Genomic DNA, 25,098 nt, shown 5'->3' with positions numbered 1-25,098 from the left:
TAACACCTGCTGATTCTGAGTTTGAATTTTTGGCTATAACTATAAGATACAACACTAATAATGAACATAAACATATCGCATTACTGTATATAGGTGAGATTATAGTGAACAATACTGAAGCATGTTGTCTTTGTAATTATGTTCTATTAGTTTGCATGTGTTCACAATTACAATGTTTATGATGTCTTAAAAGTATCTTTAAAAAAGAATCCATATCTATTTACTCCAATCTTTATGAGAGAGGAGGTCTTGATTATTTATTATATTCTATTTCTTGTCAAATTGTGCCTATTTCACGTGACACGAGTAGGAAACGCCTCTCAGTGCTGCTAAACAATAACACAACCTTCACCGCTGCTCTTGAACGTAACTCGGGCTTTCTTCAGCTCAGCCCCTTGTTGCTAAGCAACCGCCGTAGAAGATTGACAGCAACTTCAGTTGATTCATTCGGACTAAACTTTGATAAAAGACAACTTTTCACTGCTGCTGCTGCGGCGTTGACACACAGGAGACAAATAACGAACGTCAAGAAAGCTAACAGGTAGCTGGCAGTGGGAAGTAAATTAATACAAGTAAGCTGATAGCCAGCCATATTTTCTGCTTTCACTTTCTGCCATGACAACGGCCCCCTCCAGCTCATGAATTTGTCATTAGCTAAGTTAATTAAACGTTCACTTAACGTTTGCTAAGTGAGCGACATCCGGAGATGAGTGAAGGTATCAGCCACAACTTCAGCTAACGTTTGCTAACTTTATTTGAAAGATAAACGGCAGACCTTAAACCTTATCCAAAGTGAATGAAGCTAAAATATAACAGCTGCCTTTTTTTGTTGATATTTCTGTTTCAGGGTTTTGATGAACTAATATAAACGCCGAAGTTTCAGCGATGCCCGATGTTGAACCCCTCAGATTCCCATCAAGGGAAGGACGACCTAATCAACAAGGTGAGAAGTTAGCTTTGGTTCGCTGACTTAATGTTACTGTTATTGCAGCTTTTATGGTCAATTAAAATATATGTATATATCTGTGACGTCACTGCACAGAAATTTGATGGAGAGTGAAGGATGATGACAAATATTGAACGTATCAGTCAATTAACAAAAACAAATCTACTTAAGGAGCACACACCCACATACCGGTACTGTAGTCTTCTTGTCCAACTAGTAGTTTAGCATCTGCACTATACATAATAATGAAGATGGTGGATACATGTAATGATATTTAATTATGTTGAATACATTTTAATATCTAATATTGCCCATTTGGAAGGTGATTGGCCCTGAGAGTCACATTAGCCTGCTGTGTGGCAATAATAGGCTATACCCTACCAGTATGATTTAGAGTTTTTTCAGCCCCGTTGCTGCCATATTGCCATAGCACCTTCCTATCCCACTTGGATCTGTATATTATTCATCTAAACTGCTCAGCAACAGATGGCCTCCGTTTCGGGTCCCCAGTCAGCTTTTCCTCGACTCTGTTCTTGCGTTGGTCTGAGTCAACTTACTCACTAGTCATTCTACTAATTAATAGACTATCGTGGTGAGATAACTGTCATCTCAGGTGGGAAAGGTTCAACTAGTTCTGTTGGCGACTATCTATTTCTCTCTGAGCAATTAAAGTAGTCAGAGTACTAGTGGTTTATACCTGCTTTGCTTTGCACGGTGGACAGAATACTGTAATGAAGGGGCATTTTAATTACCCCACATGTGATGCTGTCCTTAAAAAGCTCACAGATGTCACCATGATGGCACTTATGGCAAGACAGGTATGTAATCACAAAATCAAATCGCTTTTTACACTTAGAGATACTCCTGTGGGTGTGTGTACATTTGGTCTCCCTCTCAGTAAGGGGAAAACAACTGGAAGCTCTGAAGAGGCCCTTTGGTCCTCCCAAAGTTGGTTTGCAGACTTGAGCTCAGTGGTGCCAGACACCCAGTGGATGCTCCTGTTGAGCACAGATGAGGCAGGAGAGGAGGTTTTCATCCCTCCCAGACAAGTGGAACTTGTTGACTTGGAGCCTGACCAGGATTGTTTGTTTAGCAAGTGTCTACTTTTAGCACTAATAAACATAATACTAATTGAAAGAGCCCCATCGGTCATTCTCTTAACTATACAGTAGATATATATACTTGCCATTTGGCTAAGACAAGGTTTAATAACTTCAGAGATTTATTTATTTACTTAAGATAAAACCCCAACATAATAAACACTAGTCATAAAGCATTCATCCATTGTTGATAGGCACAAAGACCTGACGTAGATGAAAAGCTTTGTTGAGGCACTAAACCATAGAAACAAATCAGGCCACTGGCCAGATCCTAGTAAATTTCGTAAGTGGCCAGTGAATCAGTCAAAACTATGGGTCACTGTGGCCATTAACAATGTTTCATATATTACACAATTTAGCAACATAGATGATGACAGCAAAAAGTCGGCCTCAAAATAAGAAAATGGAAATAATATTTAAAAAAAAAAAATCTCTATTGAAAAAAATTCTCTCTTGTGGGCCTTGCAGAGACATACTCCATCTTACTTGCTGTCTAGTACTGCGGCCTAATACATAGTTGATACAAGAAGTCATAATATGATAATATTATCAAACTGCTTAAACTGTTCACTCCTATGATTGAAAAAAACATGTTTTCTGAAAAGTCAGATTATGTTTTTCAATAGTGTTGTTGCCTGTTTCCTAGTTTTTCATTTACTCATAATATCACAAATTAAATTACAAATCATTGCTGTAATTTAAGCTTCCTGTGAGTCATGTTGTGTAGAGTTTTATTCCAATTTGCACATAATTAACATAATTAAATAAAGACTACATGTTTGAAGTCTGCGATTTCTGAATAAAATCATCGCAACAGTTCTGAATAGAACTGAATAGAATCATAGCAATGCAAGACTTATGCAAAAAACTGACTATATATATTGTTTGTGTAAGATTCTTCAAAAGTTCAGACTTCAAACTTCACATACAGTGCTATATATTCAAATACAAAATACAGTACAGGGACCTTTTTACCCAATTGTGTCTACAATTGTTGTTCCGTCTTCTTTACCGTATCTTTGAATGTGTTTCACTTACTTGTGTATGAGCAGTTTTACTTTTCTTTGTACTATGTATAAAAAAGGCAACTCATTCCTTTGTAGGCAGGGTGCAAAATTAACTTTTTGGCCTGTGAATTTTCAAATTTTACCAGCCACATTAATAGATGACCATTGTTTTTTTGGCTAGTGAGTGAAGCAAATCTACCAGCCACTTGCATATTTTATCAGCATTTGTCTGGTGACTGGTACTAATATTGTGCCCAGTTTGCAGGCATGGACTCTGCATCACATGCATGTTTTTTACCCTTTTTTCAGCCAGATGGCGTCCTTTCACCACTAAGAATGGTGCCCTTGGGTTTGTCTTAAGATGTTCAAATTAGTTGTCTCTGCTCTCTTACTGATGCTTTTAGTATATTGCAGAGTCTAAGCAACCTGAAGTGAAAGTAAAGAATAATAGAACATCTTTATCAGATCAATATTTTTTTATAAAAATAAAATGAATGAAGGAGGGTGAGTGTTTGTTTCAACTACAGTCTGCTGTTTCTTGATTTTCATTGAGTGATGGTTCATCAGTGAGTTATTCATATAGTATCTGAGGGGCTTTGTGCCGTTTTGTAACGGAAAAACTGTAGGTAGGGTTAGGTTTTCGTTGCTTCTTTGAAAGCAATTGTTTGTGATAAACTAAATTTTAAGTTGGATTTACAGATCTCTATATTCTGTGTGTCTCAAGATCAAGCAGATCTTCAAGCTGTCTGCTCTGGGAGACGTCGCACTTGTGCTTTGCTCAACAGTCCCTCACCAAGTGTCAACCAGGCTATTTACCACATCCAAGAGCTGAAGATGAAGGTGGAGAACTGGTGTCAACAGGTGATGTGATCAAACATGCGTGACATCTAAAGACAAATATCCTGATTGGAATAAAAACCATTAAAAAATGTTCTTGTTTTGTCTTATACCAGTCTGGAAAGTATCAGCCACACATCAATCAGGACAAGCACCAGTACAGTGAAACTTTGAGGTGAAGTCTGTTTTCATTTCCTATTTCTTTTTGTTAAATTCAGTATGACCTTTTAAAAAAAGACACACATGTCACTGCTTCTTCAACAGATTTCAGTCCAGAGACTCAGATACTGAACCAGTGATGTCTACAAAGTTGTTTGTTGAAGGCATTGCAATTAGTACAAGAGGTGAACAATATATATTTTTTCAAATACCATGAAGTCATTTCTAAAATATTTTCTCCTAAACACTGTCCCTGATGCGCACACTGATAATAGAAATGTCTAGTGTGCGCTTGTTTGGAGAAGCTCTAGGTTTAGATTGTTTCATTCCTTGCAGCAGTGGTTACGTCAGTCTGGCAATAATTGAGTCCCAGTTACTGGTTCACATTTTTTTTCTCCATAGTAACTAATTAGGTACCATCCAGTGTTCACTGCTGCTAATAGAATATTAGGATTGTGGTTTATGTTTACCTTCATTTTGTAGTTGGTCAGATTACATTAACATAGCTTTGTTTATTGAGTTGAAAGTGATGATACAGTACAGTATAGTGTACCAATGTTGTAAAGTTTTCCACCCTCTAGAAAGTTGTCCATTATCGCCGCTATTGAAGAAAATAAATGATGTCCTTGGAGAGGTTGTGTATCTGATTGAGCGGCTGGAGGCTGATCGGCAGTACGCAGAGGAAGGTCTCCACAAAGAGAAGAGAAGAAAAAGATTTTTGGAGAGCAAAGTTGACTGTATTTCACTGTGGAAGCAACAAGAGCATTCTTTCGTTGTTCAAAAAGGTAAGTGACTGAGAGGCGTTTTATTATTTCCTTGTAGGACTATTTGTGTCTTGTGAAGTGTTGTGACTCTGTTGTCCATCACTACATCGAGAATGTTTTCACTTGTTTTTGGAAATGATTGTTTTTTCTAGAGCACGAGGCTTGCATTAGAGACATCACTGAACTGAAGTGGCAGCTAAAACTGGAGAGAGAGAAACTTGACCAGGTCCAGGAGAAACTGTCACACGCTGAGATTTTGAACCAACACTTGCACGAGGACATCAGCTTTGCCAAAAAACAAATTCCCATCGTGAGAGAAAACCTGGAGATCCAGAGAGGCATTATAAATCAAATCAACACTGTACAAGCAGAGGTAGCCTCTAATTTGATTTATTCTTGTTTTAAAAACTATTGCTGTTTATATTTTCAAAGGCTGGATACTATTTAATCCATAAACAGCATGGCTCTAGGGATCACAGTGTTGTTAGTTTGTTGGTCCATTGTCAATCCAACACTTTATTCTACAGTGAAATATCATTATTTTAACAATTGACTCAGTTGCCATGAAATTTGGTACAGACGTTCATGTAGATGAGGACTCCAAATAATCCAAAAACAAAATTCCTGACTTTTTTAGCTTTTCCACTTGTCCATTACTTCAGTTCATGACAGGATGCTTCAAAAGCTAGTGACCGAATTGATCTTCTGTAGTAATGCTAATGGTTGTCTGTAAATATGCTATGAAAGTTAACTAGTAGGGACAAGAGTGATGGCTAAGAGACACAAGGGTTAACATTCAGCAGGTAAGGTTGCAGTCATTGCAGCTTCCTGGTCACTAAATGAAACACCAGACTGACTCAGTGTCGTTGTTTTAGTGACATGACTCTTTTTGTCGTTTTACCACTTTGTGATCCTCTGACTTTTCCTTTAATGCCACCACCAGGTCAAAGTTTTGACTCATTCTGTGAAATACCTCAACACCCACTACATCTACTACATCTACTCCAAGGATTGGCACTAAAGTTTATACAGACATTCATGGTTCCCACATGATGTATTCTATTGACTTTGGTGATCTCCAGACTATAGCGCCACACTGAGGTTCACATTTGTGGTTTTGAATTAAGTGCAAACAGCTGTTGGATGGATGGCCATGAAATTTGCTACACACATTTATGTTCCCCTCAGGATGAGCTGTAATCACTTTGGTGATCCCTTAACTTTTCCTCGAGCGCCATCATCAGGTCAAACGTTCAATTTGTCCACTACTTTGGTTTATGACTAAATACTTGCAAACCAATTATATTCCCATCAGCCTCTGCTGTACTTGGTGTTTTGTGCTAATTAGCAAAGGTTAGCATGCTAAAATGCTAAACAAAGATGGTGAAAATCAGCATGTTAACATGATGATGTTAGCATGTAGGTCAAAGCTGTGCCTAAATACAGCCTCACAGAGCCACTAGCATGCCTGCAGACTCTCAGTCTAGTTTAATTACTTTTTAACAAGTCATTGGCTGTAAGTGTTGTGAAGATGTTAACCCTGGGCTCTGATGTTCAAGTGTGTATCTTTAATTCCAGACTTACTGAAAGCCTATGGTTAATATCTAGCTTTGGGCTTTCTGGATTCTCTTAAGATTTGCCCATAACTAAGAAAAAATGTGAAAGCCCCCTTAGTATGTACCCTCTCTTTTGCCATAGGTATTGAAATCAGAATATTTAATTTTGACAAGGTATGATTATGTAACAGCATAATGTGCTGACTTAAATTTTCAATTTTATGAAAGTGTACATAAATCATTAATAGAATAATATCTGAAGTCAATTGTAAGCCCAGAATTTCTTCTCCTTTTTAGGCTGATAAAGTACACTCAAAGACAAAAAATGATCTGACACTGGTTGAGAGGGAGTCCAAAAAGATGCAGTTGGACGCCAACAATGAAAAGAAATCATTGGACCATGTACTGTTGGCTATGAAGAATCAGCTGGCCAACAGATTGTAAGTATTTATTCTAAATGCAAAGAAAACATCAAAGTACAACTGAGAGAGAGACATTTTTCATAAAATGTTTGAAAACTGATGTTGAAAGTAGTTAAACCAGTTCTCATGTCAGAAACTGCATACTGAGAGATCATCAGTATACATTTACTATTAAGGTAGTAACAACCTGAGTGCTCTGCTATCCTGTTCTTCTATCTTTCATCACTGTTGTTGACTAGTGTTTTTTCATTTCCTAATGAAATACAAATGAAATACATTTCCAAATACATTTATTTTGGGATACAAAGTCAATGGTACAAAGTCAGTTACAGAACTTCAAGTTTTGTATAAAACAAAAAACAAAGTCAAATATGTTTATACTTTTTCTATGTGTTTTGCTAAATAACCACAGTTATTAGATATTTTACAGTGTGTTATTTATATTTACAGCATTTTTGTATTAAGAATTATACCACAGCTATGAAAAACTGTGTTTCTATGTTTCTGACTGGCTTGCAGGTGTCTTTTGAAATCATATGACCTGAGAGCTGGTTAGCTGTTAAACCATTCCTCTTAATCAGTGCACAATGTATATGTAATTGTATTTAATTATGGCAACAATACTTCTGCTTGAGGCTGTGTTAACAGAAAAGTCTTAGTGAGACAGACATACAGTAATTGTTATTTAAATTAACTACAAAAAATGATGGTACATGGTACAATGGTACATGAAAATAACAGACTTGGTGGGGGAAAATTATTGTCATGTATCTAAAATCCTTTTTCTACTGACTGAAACTTAATTCCTATGTAAGTGGGATGGAGTAGAAAAAAAATCACAATAGAGGAAGTAATACTTTCTTTAAATCCCTCATGCATAGGTCTACATCCCCTATTAGACTCATTTCTCGCATGTACAGGCTTGTATTTAAAACAACATGGAATGTACACAAGTTCATTACAAGACAGAATACAAAGGAATTAATAATAATAATTGTATCTAACATTCTTAGTAACATTTTAAATTCATTGTTTGATGCTGACATAGTAAATATCAGGTCAGGTCATCTCGGCTGTCTGCAAACCTGTGAAAATAAAAGCTCCTCATAATGAAGTAGAGGAACTTAATAAAAAAAAGTGCTTTGCTTTTTTAGGGGAACATTTTCCTCTTCAGTTGCACAGGTATCAGGATGTGTTGCACAGTAGATGTGTCGATTATTTGCTTGCAGTATGTCTGGTGTCATGACTTGCTTGTGTTGTGATACTATCACTTCCACGTGACAACTTTTTATTGTGAGTTACCCTGTGATTTCCATCCCTATGTAAGTGTTTTAAGCGATTTAAGAACTGCTTTTAATTCACCAACTTGATCATTGTTTCTCTTTGCAGAGAAGATTTAAACAAGCTGAAGATGTTTGAGAATGAGCTTTGTGCTGAAATTAAGGATGCTGAAAAGATGATTGCACTTACAGAAGAACAGTGTGCAGCCATAACACAACGGATCCCTGAAATAATGGAGCTTGAGAAAGCTGAAAAAGACAGAGTAACTGATGTTGTCCATGTTTTAATGCAATTTCAAAAAAGGCAACTTTCAACTGTATACAGAAGTTGTAAATTTCATGTTTTTTCCTGCTTTTATTACAGATTTCACAATTAAAATTTCAAATTGAGGGTGAAATGCAAAAGAGTAAGAAATTAAAAGAGAAACTAATCGCATTGCAAGAAGACATTGAGAAAACTGTAAGTAGCATCAAAATAAAGTCTGTTACAGGACATATTTTTATAATGTTGTTGCGTTTGTATGTCTTTGTAGTTGGTTGGATACAGCGACATCCAAGGTTAAGATCTGATTTACTCTAACTGTTGCTAATAATGTTTGAATTTATTGTGTTTGGGATACAACAAATAGATCCACCCAGTGGCATACTGTGTGTTATGTTATCCACAGAAACTTAATGGAGAAGCAGAGGTTTCCTGCGTAGAAGAGCAGCTCCTTTCAAAACGTAATGCCTTTGCAGCTCTCCGTAAAGAAAACATGGAGTATGAACAGAACCTGGAAGACTACAAGATAAAAATTTCTGAAAGGTACAGTACAGTGTCAAAACCAAAGGAGTGAATGAACATGCAACATTGCCTATTTATATAATTTGTATACAGATGCAAACTGTTCAACATTACTTTACTGTGGGATTTTTGTAAGTGAGAAAGCAGTGAAGCAGATGCGTGAGGAGAGGAAGCAGATGCTCCAGAAAATCATTGACAATGACGAGCACTGGGAAAGGGCCAGGGAGGAAGTGACCAAAGTTGTAGCCCAGCACAGTGTCACCCAGACTAAGCTGGAAGAGCAGGAGCAGCTGACCTTCATGGAAGAGCAGAGGGCCAGGGTCAGTGAAAACATATGTACATGTTCTAAATACAGTATACAGCATGAGACCAGGATGTAAGAAAAATCCTAGATATTACTGCCTTTTCTTTCTCTGCTCTACAGAAAGAGATTGAAAACCTGAGGAAAGATCTGACAGGTCAGATGACTGCCCTGGAAGTACTTAAGGTATATTCATGAGGGGCTTTAGATTTGGAAATTAATTGTAAAAGAAGAATTAAATTGAAATCTTTAAAATATATCAATGTATTTTTGTTAAATTTTCTAATCTGTGGAACACTGTGATTGTATACAGTAATCTTATTGTGATGTCGTTATGAACGGGTGAAGCTTCACAAAGCGCAGTCTCAAAATTTGACGTAACAGTTTCCTAAAGGCAGCATTAAATTCACAGCTGTATTCAATTACATATTTTTTTAGATTCCCACTCCTGTTACATAATTGTTGTAAGACTCAAGGGTGATGCCTTGTATTTTCTTTTGCGTCAGAGTCAGTGCGCGAACGTCAGTGACGAACTGCATCGACAGCAAAGGAGCTCAGAGCTAGCCAACAAAAAACTTCAGAATGAATATGAAAATGTGTCCTCGACAACGAAAGCCCTGGACACACAAATCGAGGTACTGATGAATCTCAGGTAAAACAGGAATTAAAATTTAACAAAAGAATGTATTAAAGGTTTAAGTCATCTGCGTTTGTGATTGTTTTTGTATAGAAAATGAAGAAATTGACAGAACATTTTGAAAAGGTTCAGTCCGAACACAACAACATATTAGCCAACCTTGAGAGAGAGAAAAAACTCAAATGTGACCACCTGAAAGCAGCACAGGTAAGAAAGGAAAAGTAAAAGGTTGCATAAAGCAAATTATTTTTTAAATCAAAGAACAGTTGCTAAGTCAGGTTTACTCTGGAAAGCTCATTGAGCACAAAGCTAGTCACAGCTATTTATCATAATCTCTTGGTTTTAGCACTTTGAACAAAATAAGGTTTGCTGAGTTTGTTCAATGAATAATCAACATTACTCTTTGTTTACAGGATTTACACACTGCCACTATAAAGAGATACGACATCACCCTGAGCAGGACCAATGACCTTACGAAGAAGTGCGAAGAATACCGAAACGCTTCCGATAAAATGGACAAAATAGTTGAAAGCATGCCAGACGTCATAGCAGAACTCCAGTAAGATTAATTATTCTGAGTAAATACTCAGTATAGTGGTTGAGAGTATGAAAGAATACTCAATTTGATAACTGCTTATAACCTCAAACTTAACCTAAAAATGTAATAAACATTTTTGTGGCTTTAAATACTCAAGAAATATTTACATTTAAAAAAAAAGGTATATTTTCCTCTTTCACCAATGCAGTAATCATAATATTTATTTATTTAAAAATGATTTTAGAAGCATATGATCATTTCATGTGTTTGATTTGTCCTTCCAGAAGTGCTCTTGAGGTGGTGGAATTCAAAGACAAATCAGCTGCTCTCATAATGAGCACCTTGCAGTCTGATATTAATAACTGCCTACAACGAACACAGCGATCCATGCAGACACACACTGCTCACGTTACAGCAAGAGAAAAGGAAATGGAAGACACCAAGGTAACAAAACGTTACACTGACTTGAATGTTGTTCAGCATAACTCCCTGTAAATACATGACGTTTTGTGTCAAATACTGTGAAATCAGAAACAAGCTGTTAAAAAAAACAAAAAAAACAAAAAAAAACACACATCTCATTGTTTATTTGTTTGTGGATTAGTGTCAGCACATTGCTTGTCACAATACTTCCCTTAAGATGCAGAGAAAAGAGCTGTGTGCAATTAAAATTACAAGCCATGGTCAATCTTGTTTAAGTGCTTTTCCCACAAATGACAACTCACTGTTGTTATAGTCTTTTTGTCTGGACGAATTTGATGATGCGCGTCGTGGTGAGATGCTGTGCCTATTTTGCTACCTGTGGGCCAACATTTTCAAATAGCAATTTCAATGTATGCATACAGTTCACAATATCAATATCATTTTCATATTTATGCCAAAAACAGGCTCTTGTAAAAACATGAGTATGCTGTGCACCGAACGGCGTGTATTTGAACACTCCTTTGTAAGAGAAACCCCTATTTGTTGTAAGGTTTTCATCTGCAGGATTATCAGCCCCAGCCAGAGCCTCTTTGCTGATGGGGGTTTCACATGGCTTATCTAATGTGAAATCGCCATGTGGTATATAGTTTCATTAAACGGTGATCAAGAATGCATTAGTTCAAAACAAGAAAAGGCAATGGAGCTTAAGCCGCCATGCATCCAAGTGCAGCAACTTTAAAGAAGTTGTTGGCATGAGACAATTTAAGAATTAGAAGTCTTCCACATAGACACAACTCCCATTAGCCAGATAAAAGTTAGCCATGCAAAAAAGGGTTTAGTCTTTTCACTTGACGAAATAAGATGATATAACAACAATACTCCACCAAATAAAAAGATCAGAGAGAGACTGAAGTTCTAAGGAAATTGGTCACTTTAATCATCGAGACCAGTAAAAAGAACACATAATGTCCGCATTAGCATAACATAATAAGCAGAGTGTGCATTCAGAAATCACAGTGCATGAAGCAGAATGGTTAGATACTTTCAATATGAGATTTCTTATAAAGATGCTGACCCCATACTTTACTCCCTTAAGTCCCTGTAGGTCCTTTTTTTTACACAGAAGCTGATACAGGTCAGTATTATTACTGTAATAGACTGATGGGAGTTTGTATGTGGCTATTTAAAAATATTCAGCAGATGGTTATATTTAAAGATGCAAATATAGGGTATATCATAGGTTTACCCGTTAGTTCAGTGGGATCGTCTCTGTTCATACATACATACCTGAAAGTATTTGGTCTTTCAAACATTCACCTATTTTTTGATTTGATCAGGGCTTGTCGTTTGGCGAGGACAAAGTAAACAATGCAAACTGCCGACGCTATCAGTTTCTTATGGGCAATGAAGTGTAATTTGTTCCATTTACACTTCACAACAGCATCAGATGGGCTTTGTCAGTGCTGCATTGAGTAATTAAACCTGAAATCAATAGCAGGCATTTGTCATGTTTACAGCCCCTCTTTCTGCTGGGTTAAACTCATCACTTTAGTGCTGTTCTGTTTTACTGCAGAGACACACTTCATTATGTCTGCAGGTAGAGTTGAGATATTCACCAGCCACATATCCAGTACTTGGGAACAATGTTGAAATGACAAGCAGGGGGTGGAGGGAAGGGAAGGGGAGGGGGTGCGCAGAAAGACACATAGTCACTGTGATTTATTTGCTTGATTTCCCTGAAAAAGTGTCCAGCTTTGTGTGCCTGCTCTCTATTTTGCCTTAATTAACAGCACAAATATAAAATGCGTGCATTCTGTATAGTGTTGTACACACACATAGCAGGTCAGAATATACAGCTAAAACATCTTGTAATACAGTATGTACAGTATACTGACTAGCCAGCTCCCTTCATCATATAAAATCCTGTCTTGTGTATCTGTCCATTGTACATAGCAGAGTCATGAAAACATTGATCCATGTGATCGTTTGTTATGTATGTTACATCTGTACTGTACATCATGCTGCCTCAGCAGTTATTCTTCTTGCAGTAAGTTGACTCAATTTGTTTCCCTTTGAGTAGCTTTAAGGTTATTAGAAAAATTGTATTCCTCTCTAATAGTATCATATAAATTGTGTATATGCATGCTGTAGCAGCTGTATGACATTTACACTAACTGAAGAATTCAAACCACAGACTCTAAATTTTAAGACTGCACCATTCAATAAAATAGAAATATTCTACAAATTTTGGCATATTTGGAAACTTCAGGGTCTCAATTTAATTAAAAAATTCTAAATTAAGTTCTGAGTTTGAACAAAGTTTGGCTGCTGACTCACCAGCACACTGCTGCTTCTTAAGGAGTTAAATTAATAGGCGACTTGTTTGTTGGGTTACTGAAGTACTACTGTACACATATTATTTAATGTAAATGAACACAGCAAAGCTTTTTGTTTTCATGTGTGTATAGGGAGCACTGATAATCGCACTGAAGGAGAACAAACAGCTGGCCAGCGAGTACGAAGGTCTTAAGAAGATCCTCATGGAGGCCAAACAGGAGGCGGTGTCTGCATTGACCAAGAAAAACCATGCACATAAATCTTTTCAATATTACACACAGGTAGGGGTTGTATAACCGTTTTTTTAATATTTAGTTTATTTCACCGCCTTCTTATTGAGACCGTGCTTTGTGAAGCTTTACCTGTTCATAACATAGCTATACATTTTTTAAAATTATGTTTAATGGATCAGGATTTCTGCTGTTATCTTATGCTCTTTTCCCTCATGTTCTAGTCCACGTTATCCTCCTTAACACTGGATAACTCTTCTTTGCATGGGCAGTCATTTAAACAAGGTTGTAGGTTGGCAACCTAGTGAGGAGGTTACTGCAGATATCTCATAATGATGAGATAACTTGAGTGGAGGAGGATGATGGATGTGACGTAATGTAATGATAGCTATGTAGTTTTGCCACCCAGGGGAGTAAAGTGAGAGGTTGATGGTACATGTAAATACTATGACTTCCACATTTTCTTGATTATAGTTTTTGTAAGGTGGTCAGGGGTGAAATGTTTTATTATCGTTCTGCAAATTTGCTTCTGCTTACCACAGCACTTGGTTTAGGAATCAGCAAGAAACACAGGTTAGGATCAGAGAATGTACGTGCCTTCAGTGCTAAAATAGCAGCAGAGATCTTGACTAGTTGAGGGAGACAACTCAACAGCATTTCACTGTTTAATCTTTGTAGTTTCTGACACTATTTAACTGGAATGGAATTACACATGACAACCATAACACCAGGAAGAAGCCACACTTCTCCTGCGATGAAAAATACATATTATTTGTTCCAAAAATGACTAATACCTTTACTTGAGCATTTCCTCATCTAACTGCATGAATGTTATCAAGTGAAAAATGCATGCAAAAATAAAATCCTGTGGACAGGATTTTCCACGCTCATGATCAAAGCCTGATTTTCTTTTACTCCGGATTCAGCCTTCACCATTTTTGTTTGTTTCAACTCTACACTCCTACAACAGCAGCCTCTCAGCTAGTGTTTTATGCCTAAATTCAGTTTTTATAACAAGCTTATAATCAACAATGTTTCTGAAATGTAGATGCAGGCCTATCACATTTAATCTGATTTATAGAGGAACACTCAAGTACTCTTCTTTCCTGTTTGAAATTTCCACTTATTGTCCTTATACTGCTTGCACCTCATGTCGAGGTTAGTACATATATTACACTATGTGACTGCCCTTAATTGATTTGTATGTAACTGCATTTAACATTGTCAGGATCATTTGAGAGATCAGGACATCAGTGCATGTGTGTGAAATCCCTCATACCAGTCATTTATGTGTTTGGTGATCCCATAATCTGGCTGATATTCAGCAGAGACACAATGAAAACCATCTTTTAAGTATCCTTGAAATACAATCTTGACAGCAGGCATCACTAGTATAGTGTAAAGTTCAAGTGACAATTTTAAAACAACCTTCACTGTGCTTTCAACATGTAGCACAAATGCCTTAAATATATTCTGGCATGAAGTACAGACATGCAAAAAGATGTTTTTTTTCATATTCAATTGTAAGATTACTTCTATTATATATAAATAACTTCTCTGGCACCTTGCCAAATATTTGTCTGAAGCCATACAGAGAGCATCTAAAACAAGAAAAGCTAAAACACCTATGAAGAATGGTCGGGAGAGGGAATTAAAAACTGTAATTTGAACTTTTCCGAGCCTTCTCAGCACAACCCATAGTTAATATTCACATATTGAAAAGCAGGTTATAGTTCTACCTGTGAAGCTGAAATTATGAACTCTCCACAAGTTATGTCAGAATACAATACAGCCAAGCAGGCGGCGCATCTGGAGTCGATCTTATTACTTTATCTTGTGAATAAAGTAATAAAGTGATGTGTTATCAACCACATACCTTGACTTTTAATTTATTATTTAGTATATATTTATCACCATTATCATCCACAACAGGTGCAACAAAATAACTATCAACATTTCTTAACAACAGAGTTTGGAGAGCATCTTCAGGCACACAAATGTGCTAGTTTTAGTGTTATGACATTCTCCATTATAACAGACGGGATATATTACTTATAAAAACATTATAGATTGCAGCTTTAATATACTCGTGTTTCAGATAAAGATAATTTTACTTAACTAATCAGTTCTGTCCAGCCAAACGACTTTTGTTGTTTTTTTGCGGTACACAAACGCTTGGTATTTTTGCAGTGGATGGTTTCTCATTTGTTAATTGTCCAGTCAAGACATAGTTCAGGTGGTTCAGGAGGAACATTAAAAAAAAAATCTCCACTAATATATATCTTCATCAGAATTCAGCAAGTGAAAATACATTAAAATGCACAAACTTTTCCGTCGTAAATGAAATAAATGCATGATTAATAAGCATCTGATAGCACTTGCCACTGTGTGCCTCTTATAAAAATCCTCTTGATTGTACTGTACATGTAAGCATTGCTTTGTTTATGTGGAAGCTTTCAGCTCTTAGGTTTTAACAGGGTACACCATAAAAGAGCATTCTTGTTATTGTCTTTCCTTCAGGAGCTGATGACTGAGCTAATTCGCTTTAGTTTTCAATGCACTGGGGAACACATTGCCAAGCAATGATAAGCTTTGTAGGAAGAGTAGAGAGATGGAGGGGGGAAGAAAAGCAATGGCATCTATCAGAATTTAAACCTCTTTGCTTGAAACTGTGTTCAAATAATAAAGCAAGCAGCATGTCTTTCCAAGAGACTAGGAATAATTTCTGGTTTCAGTGGGGGGTTCATGACTCTGTGTGTATGTGTAAAATATGTCTTGAGGGGATTGGTATAAAGTTAAACTGGGTGAAGTAGAAATATTTTACTCATCAGCTTTGCAGTCACAGAGTTTGCCTCGGCTAGAACAAAACTGCTGAAGCATTTAGAGAAAATTAACCCCCCATCCTGGCAGCCAGATGTGACTGGATTCTGATGAGTGCACACGAGTGGGCAGAGAAACCAAGAGACTGTGAAATTCCTGTCAGGCCCGTGTACTGCAGAATGGGCTATTGACTGCTTTCTCTATTCCCCTCCATCATTCTTCTTGAACACTGCCATTAATTTCCTCTCCTGCCTTACCAATTCCTTTTCTCTGCCTTCTCTCCCCCTAGCTCTCTTTGTTGCAGAAGAGGATGCACAAAGCTTTGGTGAAATACTTCAAACAACGCAGCCTCTACAGCCAGGCTGAACTGGACCGGTGCCAGTCTCTTTCTCAAGAGACCGACCAGAAAATAAAAACAGCCCAGGTATTTGTATATATACATGTAAAACAGGGTCGAAAACTGCACAAACTGGCACCATTCATTTAAATGGTAAATCCTTTTATTCAACTTTCATCCCAGTCTAGGTATTCTACCGGATGGTAGCGTATTCTTTTGCATACTACAGTAACTCCCTGTTATGCTTGGCATTGTTTGAGCCTCATCCGGCTAGTGCCTTGTGTCTTCTTTGCCAAGCAAGGGCAGCCAGGCAATACCACAGTAAAACATCCAACAAGGCTTTGTGCTTCACTACTATGGTGGAGTTAAAGACGCCACTCTTACATTACACTCTATACATTCACTCATCAGATCACAGACTGATGTGATGGATGATGTGTCTGCTAGAGTGCCTATGCAGTGACCCTGTGTCTGAGGCTAGCTCTGCCTGTCTAGATAACTCTATATACAGAATACATTGTGTTTGGTCACATTGCATTAACATTTGAGCTTGTTCCCTGTTTAACAGGGGCGTTCTGACTTTTAGGGCTAATTCAGAGTGAGTTCATTACCCCGAATGGAAGAAATTTGTGTTACAGGTTCTTCTTTGGAGTAGAATAACCTTCTGTCTGTGTTGCAGAAGAGTAGGAGCATATTCTGCAAGGTTGAGAAGTAAGGATCTTCAATTAGAGGATAATCGGTGTCTAATCTGTGCTGTGATGTGAGATGAGGTCAAAGCGGACAGAGGGACAGTGATGAATCTTTATGAAATGTCCTGTCCAGCATTACTGCAGAGCCAGGTGTCATGCAACCATATTATAGACCACTTTTATCCTTTTTCTACCTTAAAAGTAGGGCATCCCAAACCACTACCCAGACAAATTTGTTAGTTGCAATCTGTCGTTTTCCTGTAAAATCCCTAATTTGTTGTTCACTAACATTTAAATTCAACCGACTTTATCAGATATGCCGGAGGCAGAATATGCTAAGATTTGATTAGAGGTTTTCCAGGGGACTACCCAGTGAAAATGCTATTAAGTGGTTTCCTTCTCAGTTCCTCCTCCTCTGACTGCTGACATGTTTTTTGATGGGTCTGGTCCACACATTACAGGGAGCAGCCATGTCTCAGCAGCCCAGCCTCAAAAGGCCCCAGCAGATCACAGCTCAAGGCAGGGAGGAGTGGAGCACAGGGGGAGGAGCTATCAGAGAGCTGCAGAGTGTGAAGGACAAAAGAGCTGGTGTATTCAAGCGCACCGCACCGTCACCCGTCACAGCTCAGCACAGGGTCCATCAGAGCAGGCAGCACTCACTTTAAACAGGCTCCTCATGAGCAGTCCGGCTCAGGGTCGATCCTCCAAAAAGTAGACACGTAGAAAAACCTTTATGACAAAAAACCCCCCAAAAAACATTATGAGTTTATGAGCATGCATAAACATGATTATGAAAATATAAGAAGACCTTGATTGTGATCTTAAGATCCACAAAGAAATGCATTAAACACAAAGACTCCAGGGAGATCACAATTACATGATACATAGATTATCAATATCATTTGCCAGTTTGTAAGAAAGAAATGAAGAAATCAATAGAGCTGATACCAGTAGTAACTGGAGTTAAACCAGGCTGAATCTTGATGAGGCCTATACTAATCCATCATGTCCACTTAACCCCACAAGCAGAACATAAGAGAGGTCAGGTTAGCACTTTCACGGCTAAGGCATGCTTGAATCTGAAGCCAAATGGCATTTTTCTCAAAAGTAGCTTGAAGGGAAGAAGACTGGGGAACCCTGGGGTGGGCGGGTGGGAGTGGGTGCGGTGGGAGTGGGGTGGGGGTGGAGGGGTGGTGCTGTCATCCTGTTACACTCCTGCCAGAACTGGCAGTTCAGCTTTGTGTTCTGTGAGTTTACACTAGGGATGGCATAATTGACAATGGCTAACAGCGGAGAGCAGTGCAGAGCCTTGTTGAATGGCCAGTAATGATTGGAGCAGACGCCCACTGCCCCAGTCCCAGGGGACAGTAATCCAAGATCCTGTTTCTGATATAATTGTTAGTCAGAGAATTTCTGCATGGCTAGGCCGGTTCAGATTCCCAAGCTGGTTGACAGTGCCAGGCAGTTTAATAGAAAAACTGGATGCTGAGGTTTTTAAAACAGAAGAGCACTGAACCTGGACTTGGTTCACCAGGAGCCTCTTGTTCTCCTTCCTCACAAAAATAAGAACAAGATAGTAACGTTACTCTCACAACTGTAGGCCGACGGTCTGCGAACTGTGTGTGGGATGTACACAAAGCGAAGATTATCTTTATGCAAAAACAGCCTCACTGTTTTCTTAATTAACCTGTTTTCATTTATCCTATTTGTCTCTTATTCAAACAGGAGGGGTTGTCAGAAGAAATTCAGCTCATCTCTGCATTCCTGCAATCCTTGACAGATGACTCTGCTACCACTGATGATGCTGGGGTGAACAAACAAGCCAGTCCAGATGCTGCTGGATCGAATGAGTAGATGCCTTCAGTTCAAATAGCAGTGTAATTGGACATTCACCTGTACCAGACAACTTACTTACCCTAGCACGCTTCACTATTCCCCTCTCTTTACTTGCAGCAAATCCATAACAATGAAACAGGTGACTTTCATGCTGCTGTCAGGACTGATCTAATTTTAGCTGGGTGAATGATTGCAATTGGCTTTGCCTCATCAGATAATTAATCTATGTCACCATTAATTGGAAAAGAGAATAATTACAGGCAGTGTTGACAGAAATTCTACGCTTCTCCAGATTCCAAGATCTAATTACAACTAGTGAAACCCCGTGACCTTAACTAGCACTTAGTACACCTTGGCCACCTTGACCATGCCCATGTGAGGACCACTGTCTCTCAAAATACCCTGTTTTGGTTATCGTGCCCTGCACTCCTTCACTCTCCTCACTCTCTGAAAGCTGTCTCCCTCAATCACTTTTCAATATTCAATCTTAATTTTGTGGAAGTTTAGCATTTTCAATGAGCTGGAGATGAATGATTAATGAATAAATTTAAATGCTTCATTTTGTCCATGGATCATTAGTTAAGTCCTTTGTGGGAAGGACCTGAGAAAGGAGTGAAAATTATTGAGACATTAGCCTGAAGCAATCCAGGGGTAAATAGTGTGCACAAAAGGATGTTGTGTGCGCACTATCCACTGGCTTTCTAAAGAACCCTGGGGAAACACTGTTTTCAATTTGGAATCTTAACTGAATCACATTTAGCACTCGTGGAAAATTGATTTTTGTTTTGTAATGTTTCAACAGTGTCATACTAATGGTACACAACACTAATGTCAGCTCCACATACACTTTAAAAGTTAAGTAAAAATGTTTCTGGTTAAACAAATAGTTGTCTTAATATTATCAGACTTATTACATATTTAAATTTATATCAAAAATAGGAATAATAATAATAATATAATTCAAATACTGTTCATATTCTTTGCATTTTCAGTGATTTCAAGCTTGATGCTTTCAAACTGCTCCTTATAAATATGTGTTGCCTTCTCCCTCTGTCTGTGTCTGGTTGATAGAGATGCTGTTGTTTTGTTGATATGCTGGCTGCCTCTCCTACTTATGGGGACAGAAGGGGGCAGTATGGACACAACTACCATAGAAAGACATAATTGACTGCAACATGGTCCAGTCTACTATCTTAACATGGCCATCTCATCTCAAATTAAGGATCCTTATAATTCAGTCAATTTGAATTATTTTGGAAAATGAAGTATTCAAACTTTTAAAGTGTCTCTTTTCTCTGCGGAGGAGTGAATTTTCAGTTTTCATAAAGTTTAAATTCGTAGTTTTGTACTCAAACATGCTGCACAGTATATAAAACATAATTCTGCGCAGACACAAATATACAGAACAGCCAGCATAATGGCACTAACGGGGTACCTCATATCGACTACTCGCAAAGCCCTGATGCCACTACGTCTCCAAAAGCACCTTGAAGAGAAAAATGTTCAGTCCATCTCATATTCCGTTACTGACTGCTTGGCAATATCTCAAATGAAAGTGCCTCCCCAACACATTTATCTACTCTCCTTGCATCTAATCAATCCCCTAAATAAATGGAAGTGAGCCACAACTAGATGTCATCACATTTATCTGCAGGCGTGCCTCAAAGTGCACACACCTAAATGCTGCTAGTCTAAAGAGGGTGGACTGTGGAAATACTGATGGGGGGTACTTGACAGCTGAGATGTATTTTCTTCCATGTTAGATGCTTGTTTCAGTATGATGAGGATGGAATATACAGCACAAGCCCCACTGTGCTGTTGTATTCTGTGATACATCAAAGCTGGTTTAAAAGACTTTTTGTAGTTTTGTATAAAGGCATATTTTGCAAGAGACATGTTGGGGAAATCTGATTTACAGGCAGCATGATTCTCAATTTCAGCCTGGCGCCACCATGCAGACGATGGGTCCGTTTCATGTGGATTCACTTCAGTGATCACTTCTCATCACTGACGTGAAGCCAAGTGAGTCGGAGCATCGTTCTGTCTTCTGAAGCTAACCAAAATTCTTTTTGAGATTTTTTTTTTTAAAACTAGGAAAATGGAGGTGTCCACTCCAACGGTCCTGTCTTTGTTCATGAGCAAGTGGAGAGTTGAGCCATGGAGCTGATGGAGTCAAGGAAAGAATGTGGGTTGAGAGAGGTGCTACTGTGTCTAAAATATCAATGAGGGAGATTCTGCCAAGTTTTGGAGCACACAAGAGGGAATAGATCTTCTGTTAACAGAGTGGACGCGGCAGAGCTGCACTGCTTCATATAATAGCTGTTAATATCTTTTATCTAACAGAGAATATTTAATTTAATTGAGTAAATCATTTTAAACATTGTCTACAGTAAATTCCATGCAGTATTTATACTGTAAAGTAGGTTATTAGGGTGTGTGTTCCTTTAAAGTTTAAGTAACTAAAGCATCTGTCATTCAGTCATACTGTACAGCCTAACAATACACTGGAACTGTGTGTTTGCCCAGGTGAGTCTTTAATGTGGAACTCCACAGAAAACATGCCAAACAAATTCATCAGAATAACAATACGTGTTCCTTGTGTTTCCACACTCGTTTGATTTCAAAGATATTTATCTTAACAGGATAATAATTTGTGAAAGTCTCTGACATTTGTGGCTAGCTAGCATGATAATAAATCCATGGCTTGGAACATTTTTTAGTTAATTAGAGTCAATCAATCCAAACTTTGCTCACTTACCGGTGTGAAACCGGAGTATAATGAGCAGAAATCAGCATGGTGATTGGAAAACACAAATTACAGCTGTTAAAGAGAAACTCATCCACTTTTCTTCCGTTGAAGCCAATGCCTGCTGTGAGGATTTAAAATTAGCATGGCATTCCTTTAATGGATGTTGGGGGAATGTGCTCCTCTATAATTAAAAAAAAACCCTGTTAATATCCTCATAGGCTAAAATAAGAGAGGTTAGTATGATTGCATGACATCTCTTTAAAAGGACATATTGGTCCAAAAAATGTCTGTATTTATGTTTTATATTGAGACAAATGTTTAATTTAAAACACTGCAAAATATTGACCTAAATAACCTAACTGGATGTACCAGGTCATATGCATACATACTGTATGTGCTGTTTATGAGATATATTAGGAATGTTATTTCCCTCTTTATCAGAAATATGAGCAAATGAAGTAACACTACATAATGGTGTGTGACCATAGCAGTGAGGTGGTCAGCACTGCTGCTTCAGTGAGATCATGTGGCATATTAATGAACTTGTTTGATATACAGTATATGGGACACTCTCTGCTGTTAAAGGCTGTGTATACCTCCGTGGTCAGGACTGCATTCATATTATTCTTGATATATCCCATGCACCTTACATTCATGGTGTAATGACGTGAGTAATGACCTGGCGATGTTAACAGCAGCCTACAATAGGACCTTTATCTGATCTAGGCTCAGAGACGCTAGTATGATATGACCTGACTGCTAGAGGCCACAATGTGACCTCACCGCTGGATGTAATTTCCTCTCAAGAGCTCTTGGAAAGGGAGAGCTTATGTTGTTGAGCTCATGTCGTTGGGGCTGGTAACAGCAGCTTGCCATTGTATTAATTATTGTCAGGGAATCCAAGGGGTGTAGATAATACAGAATGCACTGGTTGGTCCCATTTGTTTCACTTGTCAGTGGAGTGAATAATTGGGAGTGCTGACCATATTAGACACAGAGAATTTCTAAAAGATACGACTCAAACAGTTGCAACACAAAAGTATGGCTTGGAAATTAAAAGCTTAATGTCTGAGAATTTCAAATCAGTATGGAATAATTTGCTGGCTTCCCATTGCCAAAGAAATTTACTGAAGTTTAACTCTGACAAGAGCAATTCTGCTTCACAGTGAACATACTGTTTTCGAATATTATGCACAATTAGAGAAACTGTGTTTATTATATTTTACATTTTATTTGTCAAAGAAAGATTATAGATGTATAACAGTGTATTTCTTTTGTTAAACATAGAGCTTAAAATCATGCTGCATTTGCTTTTCTGATAGGTGTCAGATATTTTGCACCCCAACTTTACTCTTTAAAGGCTTGAGAACATTTGATACAGTTTTTAGTAGAGGGGGGTTGCTAATACAATGGGGCTCATCTTGCAATTCTCCCAAGGAATAACTATCAGTCCTGCTACAGCAGCTTCAGCGTCCCTAGGTGACCGCGCCACTGAGCCCGTGCTCGCTCCATCGCACCCCACTCCACGCCTGCTGCCACCCTGAAGGTAGATGCATCACGCTGGGGAGACTGCGCAACAGCAGCCCCCCCCCCCCACCTCTCTCTCTCCCTTCAGCCCCCAAACCTCCTCCATGGCACAGTGGCCTCCTGCGGCCCCTACACACTCCAGGTCTCCACTATAACCCCGGTCCCAACAGTCCAGACTCTCCCTCAGGTGAGTCTCCATACCACCTCCATGTCTCCTCCCACCTGAACTGCACAACTGGTATCCTTTTGTCATTTGAGAATGCCACACACACACATACCGTAAACACACACACACACACACGCTCCTGTGCTCACTCTGGAGGGGACACCGCCTGTTCCTTTCTGCTCACCTCCCGGCTGCCGGCTGACTCTCTGAGCCGTGTCTGCGGTGGCTACGCCATGTGTGGGGATCTAGGGGTTTAAAACAGCAGGCCTCCCATACTCCCTGAATGGCAAATATAAGAGCTTCCAATTTATTACACAGTGGACGTTTTGTGAATCATCTCTGACTAACTTTGATCTGAGATGACAAGTATACGCTAATCAGTCCCAGTATCGAAATACATATTTAAAAAACAATTAATCAGGTAATCGTTTGTTTAAACTTCAGGAAACTTAAACTGACCCTTTCACTTCATCCTCACCTATATAAATTTAACATATGCTCCAAGTTAACTCATTTGTTCCCTTCATGATTAAACTACTCTCAGGAGATTATGTATAAAACAATTGCCACAGACAGTTAAAGTAATAGTTGCCCAGACTCTGAAGCGGCAACTCCCAATCAAAATCCTCTGATCCCCTAAAATACTGTGATTAACTGTTTCTACTCTTCAAATACACAAATCAGTCTGATCACATTATAATATCATTTCACACAGATAATTGTCAACTCTTCTAAGATCAGATAAAATACAGGGTGACAGATGCTGAATCAAAGGAAAGCTGCTACTGTTAACTGGGATTGAAGGGGGGTCTTTAATTCAAACGTACCTGCTGAAAGCCTTATAATATAGTATTTACTGTAACCTGCAGTTTGCATTAATTTTGTCATTTTAAGAGGCTGCTAACAGCATTTTTAATATTCTTTAACAGGGGGGAAAAGCCTTTAAACTACAACACTTTCACTAACACATAAATTACAGCTTACACTTTATAGGTTGCTATACCACACCACACTTAGTTAACAAAATATTTTACAAACAAGATGATATCACCCTCTCCATGATATTAATATGATATGTTCTCTGATCTGTAAACAGCTGGTTATCTTGCTTTTCCACGATAAGAGAAAGTGCTGAGGATTTACGCTTGGTGAGCACATTTGGGCTGAATCTTTCACACGTCACAAATTGCAGATGGGAAGCAGTGATCTTGAACAGCCGATCACATTTCCGTGACCATCTGACACCTTCCATTTAGGAAAATAATACTTTCTATCTTAGCATACCCCTCTGCAGCAGCCAGCAAAAAGGAATTATGCCTGGTAGACTTTGCTATTCACAACTTTGGAGCTTCTTTTGTTTTGTCTCATTGCACTGATTAGATTAAATGTTCACTTTTTAATCAGTTATCCAAGGTCACAAAAATGTCTGCTGTTTTGTTTTGCTTTATCTGTATGTGCTGTTATATGTACAGAATTGCAGTGTTAAAAGCAATGTGAAAGCATATTATAATGTAAGCATTACACATAAAGTTGTGTAGTAACTGAGGGTGATTCAAGGAGCTTATTATATCATTGCACTGTATAAAGTAAGGGCAGTGGCTAGGATCATTGTCTACCTTTATTTAGCAGTTAACTCCTTGAAAACTAAGTGAA

The 25,098-nt window shown here is 38.2% G+C and overlaps 2 protein-coding genes and 1 long non-coding RNA gene across 5 annotated transcripts in view; 2 read left to right on the top strand and 1 right to left on the bottom strand.

Moving 5' to 3' along the window:
- The first annotated feature begins 369 nt into the window (after nt 1–369).
- Nucleotides 370–19,562, top strand: LOC121908537 (coiled-coil domain-containing protein 178). 3 transcript variants are annotated; one of them, XM_042428615.1, is made up of 20 exons: nt 370–572; nt 848–943; nt 3,778–3,914; nt 4,007–4,065; nt 4,155–4,234; nt 4,631–4,834; nt 4,966–5,186; nt 6,667–6,809; nt 8,181–8,334; nt 8,436–8,531; nt 8,740–8,876; nt 8,992–9,175; nt 9,280–9,342; nt 9,663–9,791; nt 9,887–10,000; nt 10,207–10,352; nt 10,616–10,775; nt 13,223–13,372; nt 16,431–16,565; nt 18,893–19,562. In XM_042428615.1, the coding sequence occupies exons 2-20, from the start codon at nt 886–888 to the stop codon at nt 19,019–19,021; spliced, it is 2,499 nt and encodes an 832-aa protein (XP_042284549.1). In that variant the 5' UTR covers nt 370–572; nt 848–885; the 3' UTR covers nt 19,022–19,562. The 3 variants fall into 3 exon arrangements, with proteins under 3 accessions (XP_042284549.1, XP_042284548.1, XP_042284550.1); XM_042428614.1 differs by having other exon boundaries at nt 371–541; XM_042428616.1 differs by lacking the exon at nt 370–572 and adding an exon at nt 590–716.
- Nucleotides 16,577–25,098, bottom strand: part of LOC121908539 — a 12,011-nt gene continuing 3,489 nt past the window's right edge. The window contains exon 3 of the long non-coding RNA XR_006099262.1: nt 16,577–17,896. This is a non-coding gene — a long non-coding RNA (uncharacterized LOC121908539). The remainder of the gene's footprint in view (nt 17,897–25,098) is intronic.
- klhl14 (kelch-like family member 14) overlaps nt 23,284–25,098 on the top strand; it is a 19,469-nt gene continuing 17,654 nt past the window's right edge. The window contains exons 1-2 of the mRNA XM_042428618.1: nt 23,284–23,298; nt 23,368–23,466. The gene's annotated coding sequence lies outside the window, so the exon portion shown is untranslated. The remainder of the gene's footprint in view (nt 23,299–23,367; nt 23,467–25,098) is intronic.

The sequence above is a fragment of the Thunnus maccoyii genome, chromosome 12 (genome assembly GCF_910596095.1).
Source record: "Thunnus maccoyii chromosome 12, fThuMac1.1, whole genome shotgun sequence".
NCBI classification, from domain to species: Eukaryota; Metazoa; Chordata; class Actinopteri; order Scombriformes; family Scombridae; genus Thunnus; species Thunnus maccoyii.
Note: the sequence above shows the minus strand (reverse complement) of the source record. Positions and strands in the feature narration are given on the sequence as shown.